The sequence below is a fragment of the Curcuma longa genome, chromosome 15 (genome assembly GCF_044706935.1).
Source record: "Curcuma longa cultivar G26 ecotype Majalengka, Jawa Barat chromosome 15, ITB_CL_G26_1.1, whole genome shotgun sequence".
Taxonomy (NCBI): domain Eukaryota; kingdom Viridiplantae; phylum Streptophyta; class Magnoliopsida; order Zingiberales; family Zingiberaceae; genus Curcuma; species Curcuma longa.
The window spans coordinates 6,211,627-6,231,719 of record NC_133875.1 but is presented as its reverse complement, the minus strand read 5'-3'; the positions used below and the strand labels follow the sequence as shown (position 1 = coordinate 6,231,719).

The 20,093-nt window shown below is 36.9% G+C and overlaps 3 protein-coding genes and 1 pseudogene across 3 annotated transcripts; 3 read left to right on the top strand and 1 right to left on the bottom strand.

Moving 5' to 3' along the window:
• Positions 1-2,845: 2,845 nt before the first annotated feature.
• On the bottom strand, positions 2,846-5,588 carry LOC141846725 (heparanase-like protein 2). Its single transcript, XM_074734762.1, is given in 9 exon segments — positions 2,846-3,245; positions 3,335-3,384; positions 3,387-3,480; positions 3,579-3,771; positions 3,843-4,076; positions 4,715-4,863; positions 4,929-5,112; positions 5,262-5,298; positions 5,376-5,588. Coding segments are annotated over 9 exon segments (1,554 nt in total).
• Positions 5,589-8,413: 2,825 nt separating this feature from the next.
• LOC141846747 (uncharacterized) lies at positions 8,414-9,434 on the top strand. Its single transcript, XM_074734786.1, has one exon. It carries the CDS (start codon positions 8,449-8,451, stop codon positions 9,391-9,393), a length of 945 nt encoding a protein of 314 aa, XP_074590887.1. The 5' UTR covers positions 8,414-8,448; the 3' UTR covers positions 9,394-9,434.
• An 8,287-nt stretch (positions 9,435-17,721) lies between these two features.
• On the top strand, positions 17,722-18,863 carry LOC141846684 (photosynthetic NDH subunit of subcomplex B 4, chloroplastic). Its single transcript, XM_074734719.1, has 5 exons — positions 17,722-17,877; positions 17,960-18,125; positions 18,221-18,276; positions 18,349-18,420; positions 18,526-18,863. The coding sequence occupies exons 1-5, from the start codon at positions 17,767-17,769 to the stop codon at positions 18,652-18,654; spliced, it is 534 nt and encodes a 177-aa protein (XP_074590820.1). The 5' UTR covers positions 17,722-17,766; the 3' UTR covers positions 18,655-18,863.
• A 777-nt stretch (positions 18,864-19,640) lies between these two features.
• The window catches only part of LOC141845920 (CRS2-associated factor 1, mitochondrial-like), a 4,184-nt pseudogene continuing 3,731 nt past the window's right edge, over positions 19,641-20,093 (top strand).

Below are 20,093 nucleotides of genomic sequence, written 5' to 3'. Positions count from 1 at the left end.
TTTATGATCATGTATGCCCTATTTTGATTCTGGGAAGATGATTTATGTGCTTTCCTATCATCATGCTGCTACTGGTCGGGAGGTGCTGTAGAACTCTCATGTTGCTTCTCCATAAAATTGGTTTTTCTAATTTGGTTTTGGCGACGTGTGTATAATTTGTATACCTTCTCCATCTAATAACTACTTGTGCAGGGAGAAATTTTTCTTCAAAGTTTCACGTTATTTTGTTTTGTTTAATATTGTTATTGTCACAGCAGGAACTTTCACTAGTTTTGTATTCAGTGTAAGAATATTAATCAAAATTCTTGTACTGGTCTGTCTAATCATTGGATAGAAAGATAGGAAGATGGATGGGGAAAGGAACTCTCTCTTCATGTTCTTGTGCCTTTGAGATTCTCATTGTCATTGATCAACTCCTGTTTCCACTCGAATTGCTGATGCTAGAGCAACTAACTTTGAGCTTCTCATCTTCATTGTCACCTCCTTGGTCGCCATTCTAATTGCTTATAATGCTGGAGCAAGTACTTATGAGCTTTTCATCTTCATCACCATCTCGTCCCCACACCTTCATTAACACCTCCCATCTCCTCTGCGAGCGGCTCTTGCATGAGTAACTCGTGTTTGGTCGCGAGTGGGGAGGCTAATTGAACTCTTGAAGAAATAGGGAGTTGAAGAAGTGATAGAAAAGTAGATTGAGGAAAGAGAAGGTTGGTCATTTTCATGCTCTTAATTGTCTATTCCGTCTCATCTTCTCTCCAAGTAAAACAACATATTATATATGTTTCTTTCTCACTTGTATTTTGTTTTCAATCTTTTGCAATGCACGATAAGATTATGTATAATAAATTTAATATGGTCTGTAATTTTTTTTTAAGATTCTACATTGGCAAGAGCTGTTGCATCTAGTTGTTTTTTTTATTTATAAAATAATTCACTCAATTTTGGAAGGGCAAACTAAGAGGAATAGGAATAATGCATACTAATTTTTCATATAATTCACAACTCAATATAATTGTCATTAATAAAAACAAATATCAAATTTCGTATATCAAAAAATAAAATAAAAAATCATGGATGGATACAATTGGTATAACGTTGTTCCACACCCCAATTAAAATCCATCGTCAAGCTTTTCACAATGGAGTACATCTTTACAAAAATGTGAAAAATATATTATTGGATTTCATTATGCAACAATTTAAATTATTAGGTTACTCAGTCCATTCAACTCTCCTCAATCAATTGAGAACAACCTTTGTTAATCTTGGTACATCTTCTTTTGTTTCAACACACAAATGACATTTAAATGATCACGATCATTTTTACTCCTCTTCAATTGACCAAATAAAAGTTCGATTTAAATCAACTCAAAAAATTTTGAACCGCAAAAAGGTTTTAGAATGACATTTGTTTCAACATTGACCAAATGACTGGGATTTATCATTTTTTAAAATGGCATGGTTGTTCCAAATTTGGCAAGCCATACACAGCTTGATCTTGCAGTGAGCCTCCGAGTCTTACTCGCAAAGGATTGAATGCTTAATTCAAAGAAAAGAACATGGTTACTATGATGTAAGTATGAGCTCTAATATTTGGACTTTTCAATTTGTCTCCTTTGTGTTAGTGTTTAATATTTGACATTTCAATTAGTCATTTAATGTTTTGATTGATAGTGAAAGTTGTAAAAGAATAAGACAATCAAAGATGCAAATTAAACTAAAATAAAAATAATTACTTCTAATGGGTTAGGCAAGAAAAGGATGATTCAAGCCTTGAAGAAATCCATCAAATCAAAATAGTTATTATATTTTTCAACAAATATAAAATAAAAATAATGGCTTGCTACTCACTAAGTTCAGGATTGAAGATTCTTCCTATGGACATTGATCATAATTGCACTTCTCAAGAGGCCGCCAATCAAGAGTTGCACAAATAAAAGTATCATCGGTTTCAACCACTAAATCAGATCTATTCGCAGTGTAAGTTCTTGAGATAAAGTCGAAATGATGAGAATGAGAAAGATAAACAAGAAAAGATGAGTTAAAAAAAGATAAAAAGCACAACAAAAAGAAAGAACAATTCACTAAACTATCCTCAAAGGAAAGAAAAATATGTGTCTTGGTAATATTAAAAAGTGTTAGAGTAGGTTCAAGGTCTAATGATTCAATTAGTTCAAAGTTGCTTGATTTTACAAGAGGAATTGGCTAAATATTATCTTTAAATCGGGCAATTCTCATCTAATGTCCGTAACAAATAACAAACCTAATGCTAAGTTTTAAACACATTTTCAATCCAAACTCCCATATTTATCTATTGTTTTAAAAAAAAGATTTCTATTAGTTCATCTTATCTAATTATATATTGGTAATTGAAAGCTACTTAAATAGAGAATTTCTATTAAAAAAAATTACAAATTCTAATTTTATCTTCAATTCAATTTATTATTTTTTTACAAAAAAAACTGCTTTGTACAAAACAACACTACCTTAGAGTTGGTTTTTACAAAACAAAGTTGGATAAAATAACTCCAAGGCAACTTCAAAATGTTTTGATCAAAATAGTATCATTTTTGTATAAAACAGCTTCAAGATTATGCTGTTTTATACAAAATAGTTCCAAAATGGTATTGGCTTATACAAAGTAGCTCCAAAGTGAAACATAGAGGAGTATTGTAGGCAAAAAATATAGATGGAGCATTATCTTAAATTTTTTTAAAAGACGAGCACCTTTTAACGATATGGATAAATAAGGCAAATTAAGTCGTATATTTTCTGCCAAGGCTCCTCTTTCATTGCATCATAATCCAATGTGATACAAATAAATTAACATCATCCTTCATGCATCTTTAGCTCATACAAGCTTCCACTTTAACGTTAGGAAACACAACAAACGCAATCGATAAGGGAGCCACTTCGATAGGCGACTCAGTTGGAACACTCAAAGGTTTCAATGGCGGAAGGTCTCCCTCTTCAGTGAGCTCTAATGGCGCACCATTCAACAACACAGTTTGACTCAAACAGTTGCCATCTTTTCCTGTGAGGTGATATTCTTTTCTATGCTTTAATGTTTTGTTGCGATCGTCAAGGATAGTCACATCGAACTTGGTCGAGTTGCTCAAGTTGATCAACAACACAGAGATGCCTGACCTTTTCTTTCTGCAATGGCCATAAGCTCTCAAGTATGGCGAACCACTAACTTCAACATCAAGAACTCCCTTCCCCATTAAACGATGCCATAGCAGAGCACTAGTATGAAAAATGAAGATATCAACACAAGTCATTGGAATCTTTTTCAAGATGCATTTTCAGTATGATTTTCCCCCAATCAATCTCACCTATAGTAATCAGGATTTGGCACGAAAGTGTTCAATCAATCTCCATCTTATAACTTCAGAGAAGGCCGTAGTTCCCTCCGATCAAAGTTTGCCGGCAATAAACCTTGGTGTTGTACCTCGAAGCCATGCCGAGTTGATCAAGGTACCTGAATATATATTTGTCAGTGAGTGCAAGTGATTAGTCCTTACATATGATCATGGAACCGACCGTGTGAAACCACTAGGAGTTTGAGAATAAACCAACCAAAAACTATTAAGGAATTTGTTGGACACGATGCGATTGCCACTGTTGTATGCGCCTCCGGCTTCACCCACCCAAGCAGATGACCATGGTCCATTCGTCTCTATAGTGAGTTGGAGAGTTCTGAATGTATCTATCATAGTACCACTTAAGTATGCAGGATCCATAATCTTAGCTTGGATGTGAGGATCATCACCTGTATAACAAATTACATGAGTTCATTTGACATCGATCGAGTAAGGGTATCAAGTATATATCGAAACTCACCTCCACCAAGATTGTAAATATGATGGGTCATGGCATCGAGAGTTCCTGGACCTGAGTCTTGCAGGAGTTGAGCATACCATTGTCGATCGAAGAAGCCACCTGGAGCAGCTAGTAATGGTTGTCGATGTGAATCATTGTACAACTCCTTTAGCATAGCTTTAAGCACGATCAAATCATTGGCATATTGCTCAGCGTCTACGCTAGCTCCTATTCCCTGCCCACTCAACTCATTTCCTGATATAAATAAGTCTTAGCTGTTGGGATACAATCAAAGTTTCATATTAAAAATACATGGAAAAGATCTTGAGATTATAAAATGGAGATATCTATATTGATATGAGACCTTTTGGATAAAGTTCAAAAATAAAATCATAAGAATTTGGGTCCAAAGTGGATGATATCATACCATTTTGGAGATATATGTGGATTCTATCGAATCTAACAGTGGTATGAAAGCATGATTTATGTGGTGCCATATGGAGACCTTCACAAAGGACTGATTGAAAGCTCCTAAAGAGTATGTTGAGATTGTTATGGAGTGGGTTCGTTGGGACTCGGACCAATAAGAGGTTTGTTGGGACCATTAGGAGGGGCTCCCAATGGTCCTTTGTTTGAGGGGTAGATTGTTGGAATACAATCAAAATCCTATATTGAAAATACATGAAAAAGATCCTGAGATTATAAAATAAAGATATCTATATTGGTATCAGATTTTTTTGAGTAAAATCTAAAAATAAAACTATGAGAACTTGGGTCTAAATTGGACAATATCATACCAATTTAGAGATACATGTGTATTCCATCGGATCTAACATTAGCAACTATTGTTATTCTTTTCGATAAGATGTTGTGAGTATGAAATATTGACATACCAAATTCCCATGTATCGATATTGTATCCTTTTGATATGGAGTAGTTGATGAAGTCTCGGGCATTGGTGGAGTTCCATGCTCCAGCCCACTTATTAGTTTGTAGACGTTGCCTCCCATATAGGGCATTTAGACCAAATATAATAACCGCTCTGAAACCACAAATCATGAGAAAACCTTTAATTATTAATTATAATTTTCTTTATGATGAACTTACCTCGTCTTTTGAAATAGATGGTTTAGCTCATCCCATCTCGTCATATTTAAACAAGCTTCAGAAAAACTGAATAATTCACCATCCCTCTTGGAAAAGGGAAGGCATTGTTGCTCCAAATTTGACAAGCCATACACGACTTTATCTTGTAGTGTGCCTCCGAGTCTTACTCGCAAAGGATTGAATGCTTAATTCAAAGAAAAGAACATGGTTACGATAATGCAACTATGGTATTTGACATTTCAGTTAGTCATTTAAGGTTTCGATCAACTAGTAAAAGTTCTAAAAGAATAAGACAATCAAAGATGTAAATTAAACTAAAATAAAAATGATTACCTTGAATGGCTTTGGCAAGAAATGGATGACTCAAATTCTAAAGAAATACATCAAATTTGAATAGTTAGTATTTTTTCGATAGATATAAAATTAAAATAATGTCTTGCTACTCACTAAGTTTAGGATTGAAGATTCTCCCCATGGACATTGATTATAATTGCACTTCTCAGGGGGCCACCAATCAAGAGTTGCACAAATAAAAGTATCACTGGTTTCAGCCACTAAATTAGATCCATTCACAGTGATCATTACATCGGTAAGTTCTTGAGATAAAGTTGGAACAATGAGGATGAGAAAGATAGGCAAGAAAAGATAATGCTTAATCATCTTTGAACCACAAAGTTAGAAAAAGATAAAAGAGGAGCAAACAACTCTCTAAATCATCCACAAAAGAAAAGAAATTACTAATGATTAGGTTAAATAATGTCTTGATTAAGCCTTGTAGAGTAGATTCAAGGCCTAATGATTCAATTAGTTCAAAGCGACTTGATTTTATAGGGAGGAATTGGCTAAATAAGGTCCTAAAATTTAGCAAGTCTCATCTAATGTTAGTAACAAATAATGCTAAGTTTGCCTTTTCAATCCAAGCTCCCATATTTATCTATTGTTTTAAAAAGGTTTCTATTAGTTCATCTAATTTGGTACAATATTGGTTATCGAAAACTGCTTAAATAGTTCACTAAAATGAGAATTTTCAAAAAAAAAAACTTATAAATCCTAATTTGATCTTCAATTCAATCTGTCATTTTAAAAAAAAATTGATTGGGTTCCCCATTTGGAGGAAAATTCCTGCAAATACGTCGTAGTTGGGGATTGAACCACGAAAAAAAATTGGGGACTGCTTTCAAATCCAAGCCTATGTGTTTATTAGATTTCATTATGCAATAATTTAAATTACTCTCCTCAATCAATGGAGAACATACCATTAACCTTTGTCAATCTTGGTAAGCCCTCATTTGTTTTGACACACAAATGACACTTAAATGACCTTTGGCAATCATTTTTACTCCTCTTCAATTGACCAAACAATAGTTTGATTTAATCTAACTCAAAAATTCTAAAAGTCGAATGCCAATGTTTAGGGTATGGTGGTAAGTGATAGAATTTTTTTTCTAACAATCAAGATTTAAAATTCACTCAACTCATGCATGCAGCGTTTAAACAATTAATTATAATGTTGGGTGTCATGTCAAGAGTCACCTCACTTTCTAAATTTACTTGGTGGTTTGACCATCCTCTCAAAATTAGTCAGTATAAACTGAATACCTAGTATAAAAAATGGATAGTAAGCCCTACTTAGAACTAAACCTTATGCTGAGTTTGAACAACTAGTGACGTTAAGGCGCCCTATCAGTAGTCACTTCACATCTAGATTTATTTGGTAACCAAAATATGGGATATCGAACCGTCCATCCCAAAATTAGTCGATGTAAATAAGAAGTATAAAAAAAATGGATAGTAAACTCTACTTAGAACTAAACTTTATCGTTACACTTAATTCTTCCAAATAAAACAAACGATTGTGATACATGAACTATGTATATTGTATGTGGGGTGAACTCCAAACTTAGATAGTTTCCATCCATGACCAAAGCTTCTTCACATGATTCTAAATTTTTTTTTAATAACTCTTTCTAGTAATAGATGAACAATAAAGCCTGATATTATTTGAATTAAAGGGTATCCTAAGTAAATAAATTATCAAATATCAAAGCATTCTAATTAGTCACTAATCACTTTGTAGCAAAAAGTAAAATCTATCATCTTAGTAGTTTTACATGAGATCAATTTCACGATTATCTATGAGGAGATAAATCGAGAAGTTATAGTTAGCCATTATAAAGAAAGATTTTTTTTTTGACTTCGCTGAGATTCAACTCTTGCTCATTGTAGTAATATTTATCCTACAATAGCCAACTCAATAATATCCCAAGGGTTAATTAGTCACTAAGCATAATACATAATCACCTATAATCAATGAAACTTTGTAAATTTATTTAGGCTTGGTTGAATTAAAAAATACATAATTTATAGGGGCATTTCTGTTAACCACAAAGGGTTTACTCAAATTAATTAGTAAAGGGTGATATCAGTAAATTATAAGGACGTTTTTAGTAATTCTTATGAAAGTATAGAATAAAATGATAATAACAAAAAAAGTATGGAGTAAGATGAAATTTTCTAATTTTTTTACATATTTTTGGTAAATAAGCCCTTTCTCTCGTATTATCGTTAGAGCTGTCAAACACACTAACTCATGACGGGGCGGATCAATTCATGACGGGTTCACCATATGGCGGAGCAGGGTGGACCAACCCACTAACTTGACGGATTGAAAAATATCCAATCTAATCCAATTCAAGATGAGCCACGGATTAGGCGGATCAACCCGCATATCTATTAAAAATTAAAAAAAAATTAAAAATTTTAAATTTGAATTATAATTTAAATTGATTAAGTTGAAATTTTTAATTTTGAATTATAATTTTTAATTTTAAATTATAATTTAAATGGATTAAACACCGGATCAATCCATCTAAATTCAATCTTAACGTAAGTTGATAAAATTTTAACCCAGACGGCTATAATTATCGTGGATGCGTTAGGGTCCGCCAATGCTCCGCCTCTCGCCTCACGTACGTTGAATCTCTCGCGCTTTGCGTCTATTCTAGTTCTTCTTCTTTTCGCTTCACGGTGATCAACGAGAGCGATCTCTCGATCCATTTTTACTGCATGTTTTCTTCCTCAAATCGATTTCACGATCCATCTTCAATATCAATGATTGTTTATTTTGTGTTACCGATGAAGTTCTTTTATGAATTTCTTCTTCCTTTTCTCTTATTTGCGTTATAAATTGGATCGTTCGCTTCATGATTGATTTCTGATGGGGTCAGTAATTCATGGATTTCCATCTTTTTCCTCACCAGTAATCTGTTTTTAAAATCCTTTATAAGTTTGAATTGATTGATTATCCGTCATTGTGGTTATCTTGCTCCTTTTTTTCCTATTCTGTTTTCCCCTTTTTCGTTAATCGATCTGAAGGTTGTGTTTGAGTTTTTTGAATCTTTCTCACGTCGGTCGAATAACTTGGCTAAATTTGTCTTCTAGCTGTGTTCTAAATGATTCAATTTGGTCTTCATTTGCAGGTCATTAGGAGTTCTAGATTGGTCTAGTTTTGCAGTCTGCTATGTCAAGCAAGAAAGAAGAGAAGTCCCAGGCTGCTGCTGACCGGGTCAAAGCAGCAGCACTTTCAGCTGCAAAGGGTCTTAGTAGGGCTCAAGCTGAGCGAGCTGCAACTGCAGCAGCCCGAAATGTGAATGCCTATGGGCAGAAGGAAGAAGGACCGAGCCGATGGCAGGAAAGAAAGGAAGCAAAGCGTCAAATGTATCTAATGAGCACAGAGAAAGCAGTTAGATTGGGTGAGAGGAAGGATTTGAAGTCTTCTGCTTCCTCTGTTGGTAGTGCTTCACAGTGTCAGAAGTGTTATCAAGCTGGCCACTGGACTTATGAGTGCAAGAACGAGCGTGTCTATATGGCTCGGCCCTCTAGAACTCAGCAGCTGAAGAACCCTAAGTTGAAGATGACCCTGTCAGTATCTTATGAAATTGACAACCCTGACATTGGGAAGGAAGCAAGGGAGGAAAAGCATGCTAAGGAGATTGGAGGGAATAGTGGCACAAAGAGCAAAAGGAAGCACCGATCCAGTACTGATTCAGAGGAGGAAAGCAGCGAGGCTTCAGTGTTTGATTCAGATAGTGAGTCTTCAGTGACTGGTTCTGAAGATTCATCTGGTGAATCTAGCAGCGAAGCTTCAGTGTTTGATTCAGATAGTGAGTCTTCAGTGACTGGTTCTGAAGATTCATCTGGTGAATCTAGCAGCGAAGCTTCAGTGTTTGATTCAGATAGTGAGTCTTCAGTGACTGGTTCTGAAGATTCATCTGGTGAATCTAGCTCCAGCTATGCTTCCTCGGATTCAGAAGACAGGAGGCGACGAAGAAGGAAACACAAGAAAAGAAGACATAGAAGGTATAGTTCATCCTCTGATTCTTCTGAGTCTGAATCTGCTTCAGATAGTGATTCTGATGAGAAGAACAGCAGGAGGAAGAGCAAACGTCACAGCCGGAGGCATTAGGGTGGTTTCTCTTTTAGTGTCAGTTATCATGTATCAGTAATGTCTGGTGTCATTGCGCTTGATTTAATCTGTTCTTTTTGTTGAGGATCAACTCCAATCCAATAAGATAAATCTTATGGATAAAAATAATTTTCTAATTTTATGGATAGAAATATTATTTTATCTTATTGATATGGATAGAAACAAATGTAAGGTAGAGAGTGTTTTTCTCATTCAATGGATAAGAATGAGACCTTTCTACGGCTAGGATTTATTTGTAATGAACGGTTTAGATTGCATGGTGAGTACTATAAATACTCTACCCTGCTAGTAGATTCATTCATTCATCAATCAGAAAATAAACTTGTGAGTTGTTTTTTCCTTCTTCCTTGTGAGTGATCCACAAAAGAGTTGTAGTGTTTTTATTGTGGGTGGAATACAAGTAATATTATTTACTTGTTTTGGCGGTCCAATTCTCAACAATTGGTATCAGAGCAGAACGATCAGGGATTGTTCTTGGTGGAGCTATCTTGAATTGCGAGGAGTTATACTTTATAAGTTTGTGAATCAAACTTGTTTGGTATAATCAAAGCCTTTTTCGACACGATGGGTGATCTTCAAGTCGTAGGAGGAATCAAGAAGCTCAACAACACAAACTACAACACGTGGACAACATGTATGGAGTCTTACCTACAAGGTCAAGATCTGTGGGAGGTTGTCGGTGGTAGTGAAGCTACGCAGCCGGCAGAAGATGCCAATGACATTTTACGAAAATGGAAGATTAAGGCAGGTAAAGCGATGTTTGCTTTAAAGATCACAATTGAAGAAGAAATGTTAGAGCACATTCGAGATGTCAAAACACCAAAGGAGGTATGGGATATCTTTGCTACACTTTTTTCAAAGAAAAATGATGCAAGATTACAACTTCTGGAGAACGAGTTGTTGTCAATAGCGCAACATGACAAGACGATTGCTCAATATTTTCACAAGGTGAAGGTGATATGTCGTGAAATTTCAGAGCTAGATCCAACAGCTCCTATTGGAGAAACAAGAATTAAAAGAATAATTATTCATGGTTTGAAACCAGAATATCGAGGGTTTGTTGCTGCAATACAAGGATGGCCAACACAGCCATCACTTCTTGAATTTGAAAATTTACTTGCAGGACAAGAAGCTATGACTAAGCAAATGGGAGGAGTTTCACTAAAAGGTGAAGAGGAAGCGCTCTACACCAGCAAAAGTAAAGACAACTTCAAGCGGCACAATGGTGGTGGATTTAAAAAGGATGGCGACAAAGTGAAACACTATCAAGGAAATGGAGGCACTCATCTAGGGGGAGCCTCGAAGAGTTATAATAATCGTCGAAAGTTTGTTGGTGAATGCTACAATTGTGGGAAGGTGGGTCACATGGCAAAAGATTGTTGGTCCAAGAAAAAGGTTGTTCAAAGTAATGCTGCTATTTCCAATTCTAAGGAGAAGAGCGAAGATGATTGGGATGCTGAAGCGTTGATAGCTACGAAGGAAAAAGAGTTAGCTTTCACAACAATGTCAGAACAGATTGACTACAAAAAGGACTGGATCATAGATTCAGGCTGCTCAAATCACATGACGGGTGACAAAGAAAAGTTGCAAGACTTATCTGAATACAAGGGAGCTCGTATGGTGGTTACGGCCAACAACTCAAGATTACCAATAGCTCATATTGGTAAGATGGTAATTACACCTCGATATAATTCTAACCCAGTGCCTCTTCAAGATGTCTATCATGTCCCAGGAATGAAGAAGAATTTGCTATCTGTGGCTCAATTAACATCATCAGGCCATTATGTTCTATTTGGTCCTGAAGATGTAAAGGTATATCGAAACCTTAAAATTTCAGAAACACCAACAATGGAGGGACAACGATTAGAGTCGCTCTACGTGATGTCAGCAGAGTCTGCGTATATAGACAAGACAAGGAAAAGTGAAACAGCAGATATATGGCACATGCGGTTAGGTCATGTTAACTATTCCAAGTTAAACATGATGATGAAGAAGTCGATGCTCAAGGGACTTCCTCAACTAGACATACGAACAGACACAGTATGTACGGGATGTCAGTATGGTAAAGCACACCAATTACCATATCAAAAGTCAAATTTTAAAGCAAAGGAACCATTAGAGTTAGTTCACTCTGATGTATTCGGGCCTGTCAAGCAACCCTCAATTGGTGGTATGCGGTACATGGTGACATTCATTGATGACTTCTCAAGGTATGTATGGATTTTCTTTATGAAAGAAAAATCTGATACATTTTCAATGTTCAAAGAGTTCAAGCAGTCAATCGAAGGAGAATTGGGAAAGAAGATATGCTGCTTGCGCACAGATAATGGGGGAGAATATAGCTCAAGAGAATTCTCTCAATATTTAAGAGAAAGTCGAATATACCATCAATACACATGTGCTAACACACCACAGCAGAATGGTGTAGCAGAAAGAAAGAACCGACATCTTGCATAAATTTATCGGAGTATGCTGCATGACAAAAATGTACCTGGACGATTTTGGGCTGAAGCAATGAGGACTGCAGCTTTCATCATTAACAAACTTCCTCAACCAAGGTTAGAATTTATTTCACCCTTTGAGAAATTATGGAACATAAAACCTACAGTCAGCTACTTTCGAGTATTTGGTTGTGTATGTTATGTATTTGTTCCTGATCATTTACGAAGCAAGTTTGACAAGAAAGCTATTAGATGTATCTTTGTGGGATACGATAGCCAGAGAAAGGGGTGGAAATGTTGCGACCCAATGAGCGGAAGATGTTACACTTCACGAGATGTAGTGTTCGATGAAGCATCTTCTTGGTGGACCTCAGAGAAGGAGGTGTTGCCAGAATCTAAAGATCTTGAAGAAAAATTACAACAAAAGATGGTGGAGCATACAGTTCAACTTCAATCAAGTTCAGATGAATCAGGAGATCCAAATGACAATGATGTTGAGCGAACAGTGGCTCAGAGTCCTTGGCGAATCGGCATATATCAACAACCAAATGAAGAAGAGAGGCCTAGTGAAATGGAAGAATTAACTCCTCTCCGAAGGTCAATAAGAACACGAAGGCCAAATCCAAAATATGCAAATGCGGCCATAGTTGAAGAAGCAATAGAGCCTGAGACATTTGAAGAAGCATCATAAAGTCCTGAGTGGGTGACAGCAATGAAAGAAGAGATTGATGCACTGCGGCAAAATCAAACTTGGGATCTCATACCAAAACCAAGAGATGTGAAACCCATTTCTTGCAAATGGGTTTACAAAATAAAGCGTCGTCCAGATGGGTCAATCGAGAGGTATAAGGCACGGTTGGTAGCTCGTGGCTTCTCTCAACAGTACGGACTAGACTATGATGAAACGTTTAGTCCAGTGGCGAAACTTACAACTGTACGAGTCCTCCTTGCACTTGCAGCCAACAAAGACTGGAATCTGTGGCAAATGGATGTGAAGAATGCTTTTCTTCATGGAGAATTGGATCGGGAAATTCATATGATCCAACCAATAGGTTTTTAGAATCAACATCATCCTGAATATGTATGTAAGCTGCGAAAAGTGCTCTACGGATTGAAACAAGCACCTAGGGCATGGTATGGTAAGATTGCTGAATTTCTAACTCAAAGTGGTTATTTAGTAACACCTGCAGATTCTAGCCTATTTGTCAAATCAAATGAAGAAAAGTTAGCTATCGTACTGGTGTATGTGGATGACTTAGTTATAATCGGTGATGATGAGTCAGAAATTCTTCAGACGAAGGAGAATTTATCAATCTGATTTCAGATGAAAGAACTTGGGCAACTCAAGCACTTTCTTGGTTTAGAGATTGATCGCACAGAAAAAGGAATATTTCTTTGTCAACAGAAATATTCCAAAGACTTGTTGAAAAGGTTCGGAATGCTTGAATGCAAACCGATCTCGACACCTATGGAGCCAAATGTCAAAATGTGTGCACGTGAAGGAAAAATTTAGAAGATGCAACTATGTATCGACAATTAGTAGGTAGTCTCATCTACTTAACCTTAACTCGACCTGATATTTCTTATGCAGTTGGTGTAATAAGTCGATACATGCAAAATCCAATGAAGCCTCATTTGGAAGCAGCTCGAAGAATACTAAGATATGTGAAGAGCACAATTGATTATGGTCTTTTGTATAAAAGAATTAGAGATTGTAAGTTAGTTGGTTACTGTGATGCTGGCTATGCAGGAGATCATGACACCAGAAGGTCAACAACTGGTGATAAGCTAGGTTTTTATGATATTTTGTTGGTTCAATTTGGATTTTATTGTGGACAATTAAATGCTTAATCGATATAATTGAATTGCATTTGTGACATGGTGTATTTTTGGATGATTGATATAAATTCTATAATTTTTATGGTTAACTTGGTATTAATTGATTTTAATCTTTTGTAGGACTCGAATTGGACCGTGATCGAGCTAATTGGACCGAGTCAAGTCAAATTCTTTTGAACCGAACTTCATGATCAAGATTTGAGTTGATTGGGATCGAACCGGAGTCGAATTGGGATCGAATTGGAGCTAAACCGGCTTGATTTGAGCTGAACCGGCGCTGAACCACAAATAAACCCGGTCTAAACAGTAGTGAACCGGCTGGAAATCGAATCCCCGTTATAACGAGAAAGAACACTGTAGCATTCTCACGTAGTTACTGTAGCTTAGTTTTGTTCGTCGTCTTCGTTCATCCTTTTCCCTGTTTTCTTTGATTTCAAGCGAGATCTTCGGATTCTTTCCCTTCTAGATCATTTTCCAGCTTCTAGAGGACGACTACTAGCCGAGTTTGGGATCAATTGTGGACGGGATGGCGCGGCGAGGGTTTTGCCAGATTCTCTGATCCGCGACGAAATCAAGCTGAGTTCTTCATATCCAAACCGATCGGAGCTACAAATTACACTCGGAGGCGTTCCTCGAAGGTTATTGAAGGTTCCTTAGCTTTAACTCACCAGCGATTTGAAGGATTTCAGCTGGAAGAATCAAATCTTGATCAGCTCTGTTTAATGTATCAAAGAGGGTTTCTGAAGCTGCGTTGGATCGAGTTGATCAGGATTAAATCAAGCTTGGTTTGATAGTTTTCTCTCTAGAATTTCTGATGGTTTCCTCAGATCTTGTGTGACGGCAAGATTGGAATTAATCTGGAAAGGGAAGATCTGAAGATTGCTTATCAGTTTCAGTTTCTGTTCATTTGTATTTCTGAACATTTGTCAATCGGATTTGTTTCAATGGTTCTTGAATTTGTTTCATCTGGTTATTGAATTAGCTAGTGTTGTTATCCTGAATTGTTTTAGAGTTTTCTTAGCTAAGCATCTAAAACATTCTTGAATCTAATTTCTTTGAATCTGAGTTTCTGATTTTGGTTACTGTTAAGTATCAGTTTAAGGTTTCGTATCAGTTGTTAGTTGTTAAGATTGTTAGTTTAAGGTTTTAATGCAAGTTAGAATAGTTTCTTTAATAATCAATTTGATATCTTAGCCTAGCTTACTTTTCTTAATTGCATTTCATGTTTCAATTGTTTATAATTACTTTGTTTGACATTTCATTTCTAGATTAGCAAAATTACTTTCTTCATTCATGTATTGCATTTGAATTTACATTTCAATTGAAAAACCAAAATCCCCATTTTATAGAAAAACCCAAAAAAAAAAAAAATAACGACATCTTAGCTTGATTCATACAACCTCTCTACTAATCCTTGGAAAATACGACTCGTGGCCCCTATATTACGTTTGTTTGTGAGCTAAGGGTTTTCGATTATAAATTTTAATTTGATGCTCAATTGTGACACTAGTTGTGGGCTTATCAACTGGCTATATATTCAAGCTTGGTTCTGGAACAATCTCTTGGTGTAGCAAGAGACAACCAACTGTATCATTATCAACCACTGAAGCTGAATATCGAGCAACAGCAATGGCAACTCAAGAAAGTACATGATTGATTCAATTAATGAATAACCTACATCAACCAGTAGATTATGCAATTCCAATATATTGTGACAATCAATCAGCAATTCGTTTGGCGGAGAATCCCGTCTTTCATGCAAGAACTAAACATATTGAAGTGCACTATCATTTTATCAGAGAAAAAGTTCTACAAGAAGAAATTGAGATGAGACAAGTCAATACAGATGATCAAGTTGCAGACTTATTCACAAAAGGCTTGAGCGCCAGTAAATTTAAAAAGTTTCATGATCAACTCGACATAGTACAGAGGGTTGGTGTTGAGGGGGAGTATTGAGGATCAACCCCAACCCATCAATGGATAAGATAAATCTTGTGGATAGGAATATTTTTCTAATCTTATATATAGATAAAAATAATTTTCCTATCTAATGGATATGAATGACGACTTGGTAAGAGATAGAAATAAATGTATGGTAGAGAGTGTTTCTCTCATTTAATGGATAAGAATGAGACTTTTCTACAGTTAAGATCTATTTTTATTGAACGGTGTAGATTGTATGGTGAGTACTATAAATACTGTCCCTTGCTAGTAGTTTTATTCATTCATTCATCAATCAAAAAATAAATTTGTGAGTTAAATTATGAATTATTTTTTTTCTTCCTTGTGAGTGATCCACAAAAGTGTTATAGTATTTTTAGTGTGAGTGTAATACAAGTAATTTATTTACTTGTTTGACGATTTGATTCTCAACATTCTTGTGGATGATCCTCCGGATCATGGGAAAGTTTCTTCTTCTGGTTCTTGCGTAGAACATGGAGGGTCCCAAGGTCCCTTCCCTCAAATTAACATCAATGGCTGACCTGTTATAAATTTATGAGAAGTTGAAAGGGTACATACAACACTGAGTATTACACTCTATTTGGATAAATAGGTTGAGGTTTATTAATGGAAGGGGAAGGGAAGGGAAGGAAGGAAAATGGAGGGAAAGTAAAAAAGACCTTTATGATGTGTTAACACATGTTACGTTAATGAACTTTCATCTCTTCCAAATAAAAAAATTTAACTTAAGGGCTTAATTGTCATGAATATAATAGTGTGAATATCACATGTGTAATTTTTAATTTTTTGAGGGGTCAAATTAGAAATAAACAAACTTAGATAATTATAAAAGAGATTATGGTCTAAGTTTGCATAACGACATTTCAGTTTAATTTGTACCCCGTCAACAAAACTCTCTGAATTCTTAAGAAAATCTATAAATTGAAGATTATTGCTCAAAATCCACTCCAAACTATGAGTTCTAGTATGTTTCTGCAATTCTGATTATTATGTTTATGATTTCTTTAAGAATTGAATAGAGTTTAGAGTTTTGTGTTGAGATTTTCTCTATTCAATTTTTTTCTATGGGTTCCACTCCACTTTACTTTTTTTTTAAAAAAAATATGTATCTTTTTTTTTGGCTTCTGCAGTTAAATTGTCACCCTGATACTACTAAATCTACTCGTAAATTGGATGATGCACATTTCTCCTCTATATTGTTGTATGTAAATTGAATAGTGAATTCATGCCGTTTGTTTTATTTTAATTTTATTTGTATTTTTGTATTTAATTATATTACTTATATTTGTTATAAGAAATAGATTATAAGTGACTTTTTCACTTTCCAAAAATATTTGAAAAGAAAAAAAATTAATGGTGATAGTCCGTTAAGATTAAACTTCTGACATCAATTTATCTTTATATGTTTTTTTAATATTATTTTATTTCTGTTACATATTAATAAATTGTAGACGAATAAATAAAATTAAATTGAAGCAATCAAAGTTATTCATCCTCACTTGATATTCTCTTTTACTTAGCTTTGCATTTTATTCTTCGAAGAGGAGTAATTTTGCCTTAGAACATTGCACAAGGGATGCCAAGATATTAGTAAAGGGTTGATTTGGTAAATTTGCAAGGGTAAACGGTAGTGGTGAGGTGATTCTAGAGAAATTTAAAGCACCCTAGTTCAATTCCCAACTGGAGCATGCTTTAGTGTTTAATTTGAAGGACTAAGTTGTATTGAGGGATCCATGATTGAAGTGCCAAAATGGTGGAAAAATTACGGAGGTCAGCTTGCCAACGCAATGCTGCTACACTCCAACGGCGATCTCACACGGTTGACCCTACGATTTTTTATGAAGAAGTAAATCAAGAAGTTGTAGTTGGTCACTACAGGAGATGACATTGTCTCGATTGCGTCGAGATTCAACTTTTGTCCATTTCAACTAGTCTGTCCTACAATAATCAACTTAATCATGCCCGGGCCATAAAAAAACTGACTCAAATCCACAATGTTTGAGCCCATCAACAACCATTTGAACAGTCAAAAACTATACTACAACCCCAATCCGCTCCACTCCCTCTCATTTCTTATCCAATTGATCATCCACCAGCACCTGAAGCTCAAATGACGCCGGTCACCGCCTCCGCCCTCCGCTCCCCGTCGCTATGGTTTCAGTCCATCCACAGCCGCTTCCCGACCTCCACGACGTCTCCGGCCGGCCTTCTCTTCGGCAAAGTAAGAGACTTCTTCTCCCCGGTCAATTTGCAGAATCTGCTCATTGCATGCTTGTTTAACTGAAGCACGGCCGCTGATGCAGTGCCCCGAAGGCAAGAGTCGAGGGAGCAGCAGCGCTTCATGGAAGTTGAACGCCTTCCCGGATTGGCCGCTGATGGCCGTGATGGTAGAACACGTAGCGAACCAGAGGGACTACGTTGTTCACAAGTCGATTTGGCATCTCAGCGATGAAACCATGAAGAACGTCTGTGAGTGGGAACGAATTGTCTGCTTCTCCCCTGCTTCACCATCTCTTCTTTCTTATTCTCACATGACGATCGATCGAGCTGACTGACTTCTGCAGATACCATGTACATCATGTTCACCGTCTGGGGTTGCTGTTTCTTTGGATCCACTAAAGTACGTAAGACCAGCAGGCAATGCTCTTCTGGTTTTTCCAAGGTTTCCGACTGACTGAACAAGAACCTGCAGGATCCTTTCTACGATAGCGAGGAGTACCGCAAAGATGGAGGAGACGGATCAGTGCACTGGATCTACGAAAGGGTACTAAATTAAAAACAATTCTGATTCATTGTTTATATATGTTACAATGCTCTGATTGTTTAATTTCTTCTTTGGTATTGTATCACAACCCTGATGGATACGCAGCAAGAAGATATTGAAGAATCTGCAAGAGCAGAGCTATGGAGAGAGGAGTTGATTGAGGAAATCGAACAAAAGGTTGGTGGTTTGAGAGAGCTGGAGGAAGCCAGAAAAGAAGAGGAGCTAGTAAAGTGAAAGGCTGCAACATCATGAACTGTATTCTGAACATGCATGAATTCGTACATTCTGAACTTGTTTGATTCAGAATAATTAATGCTTCTAAATTAATGTATAGTGAACTATGAAATTCTTATACTGGTTCTCATGAACCTCAGTTTCTTCATTCCACTTTGTTGTTGATCTAATATTATACAAATTATACTATTGCATTATTACTGTCATAATTTCTGAGAATAATTAAAAATCTAGCTCCAATAGATTTTGAAATGGGAGACAGTAGATTGAGATGGATTGACAATTTGGAATTAGTCTATTAGTATAATTTTTAGTCATGTTTAATTCTTAATGTGGATACATAAAGTATAAACTTTATGATTTTATTACTTCTTTTTCATCTCTATGAGATACAATTTGTAGTTGTATTTTTCATCACTATAGTGACATGAGATCTAACAATGAAAGTGGATATAACACCATCCTTACAATCTTATATGGATTAGCTGGGCACCCGGGGTCATTGGGGTGAGTCGGGAATTTTGCTCAGTCGGGCTGGCTGAGGGTCGGGGTGGACCCATGAATCGGCGGCCGGATGAGAAACCAGCCAAGAGTCTTTGGACCAGCCGGGTGAACTCGGTTCGGCCTCGTGGACTCGGATTCGGGCTGCGGGGTCTCAATCACGTGGTTCCGGGTTGTCGACTCGGTTCGGGCGTCGCTCCCGATCCGATTCGCCCTCTTATCTTCACGACCATAACACTAGCCTTCCCACTAGTCTAGTCGAAGGAGACGTGAGTTCGACTGACTAGACGAGGTGAGAGCCGAGTCCGAGTCGGGTAATGTCGGTTGAGATTCCTGCAGTTTTACCACCGGTGCGAAGCCGCCACGTGTCAGGGAGACCATGGCTGATTCGGCCGGTGAGCACGTGGGAGGCATGGTAGGGATCATTTCCGAGGCATGGGTTACTGCGGCGGGATGTCCGATGGGACGCGCGAATCGCCGCCTTAATGACGGAGATCTTGCTTTGGAAACGCCACTCATCGGACGGTGGCAAATTGATCCCGCCTTTTTTCAATCATCGGATCGAACGGTTGAGGAGCGGTAGGGTTCGGTATAAGTATGTTGAAGGGGGACAGGCGCACAGCGCCTGCATCGCCGTCTTCGTCTTCCTTCTTCTCCGTTTTTCCGCTTCCGTTGCCTCCCTCAGTCTCCTTTCGCCGCTAGGTCCAAGTAAGTCTTCTTCCTTCTCGTTGCTCTCGTTCTCCTTTCTTCTTCGCGTGTCCGGAGGTTAGTGGTAAGGTTAGGGATGTCGTCCGAGGAACCTTCGAGTAGATGGTATGAGTCCACCTCGAGTACCTTCACGGACAAGTCCCGTTCAAAGCTCCGACTGAAATATGAGATCCCGAGTCAATATAGGATTGAGGTCCCCGAGCGTCACCATCGACTTCACACTCCCCCGC

Excerpts from the sequence above, each read along its gene's own strand:
- LOC141846747 (XM_074734786.1), top strand. The coding sequence starts at position 8,449 with ATGTCAAGCAAGAAAGAAGAGAAGTCCCAGGCTGCTGCTGACCGGGTC.
- LOC141846684 (XM_074734719.1), top strand. The coding sequence starts at position 17,767 with ATGACGCCGGTCACCGCCTCCGCCCTCCGCTCCCCGTCGCTATGGTTT. Across the intron at positions 18,126-18,220 it reads TGAAACCATGAAGAACGTCT|ATACCATGTACATCATGTTC; the intron begins GTGAGTGGGAAC and ends TGACTTCTGCAG. Across the intron at positions 18,277-18,348 it reads GTTTCTTTGGATCCACTAAA|GATCCTTTCTACGATAGCGA; the intron begins GTACGTAAGACC and ends AAGAACCTGCAG.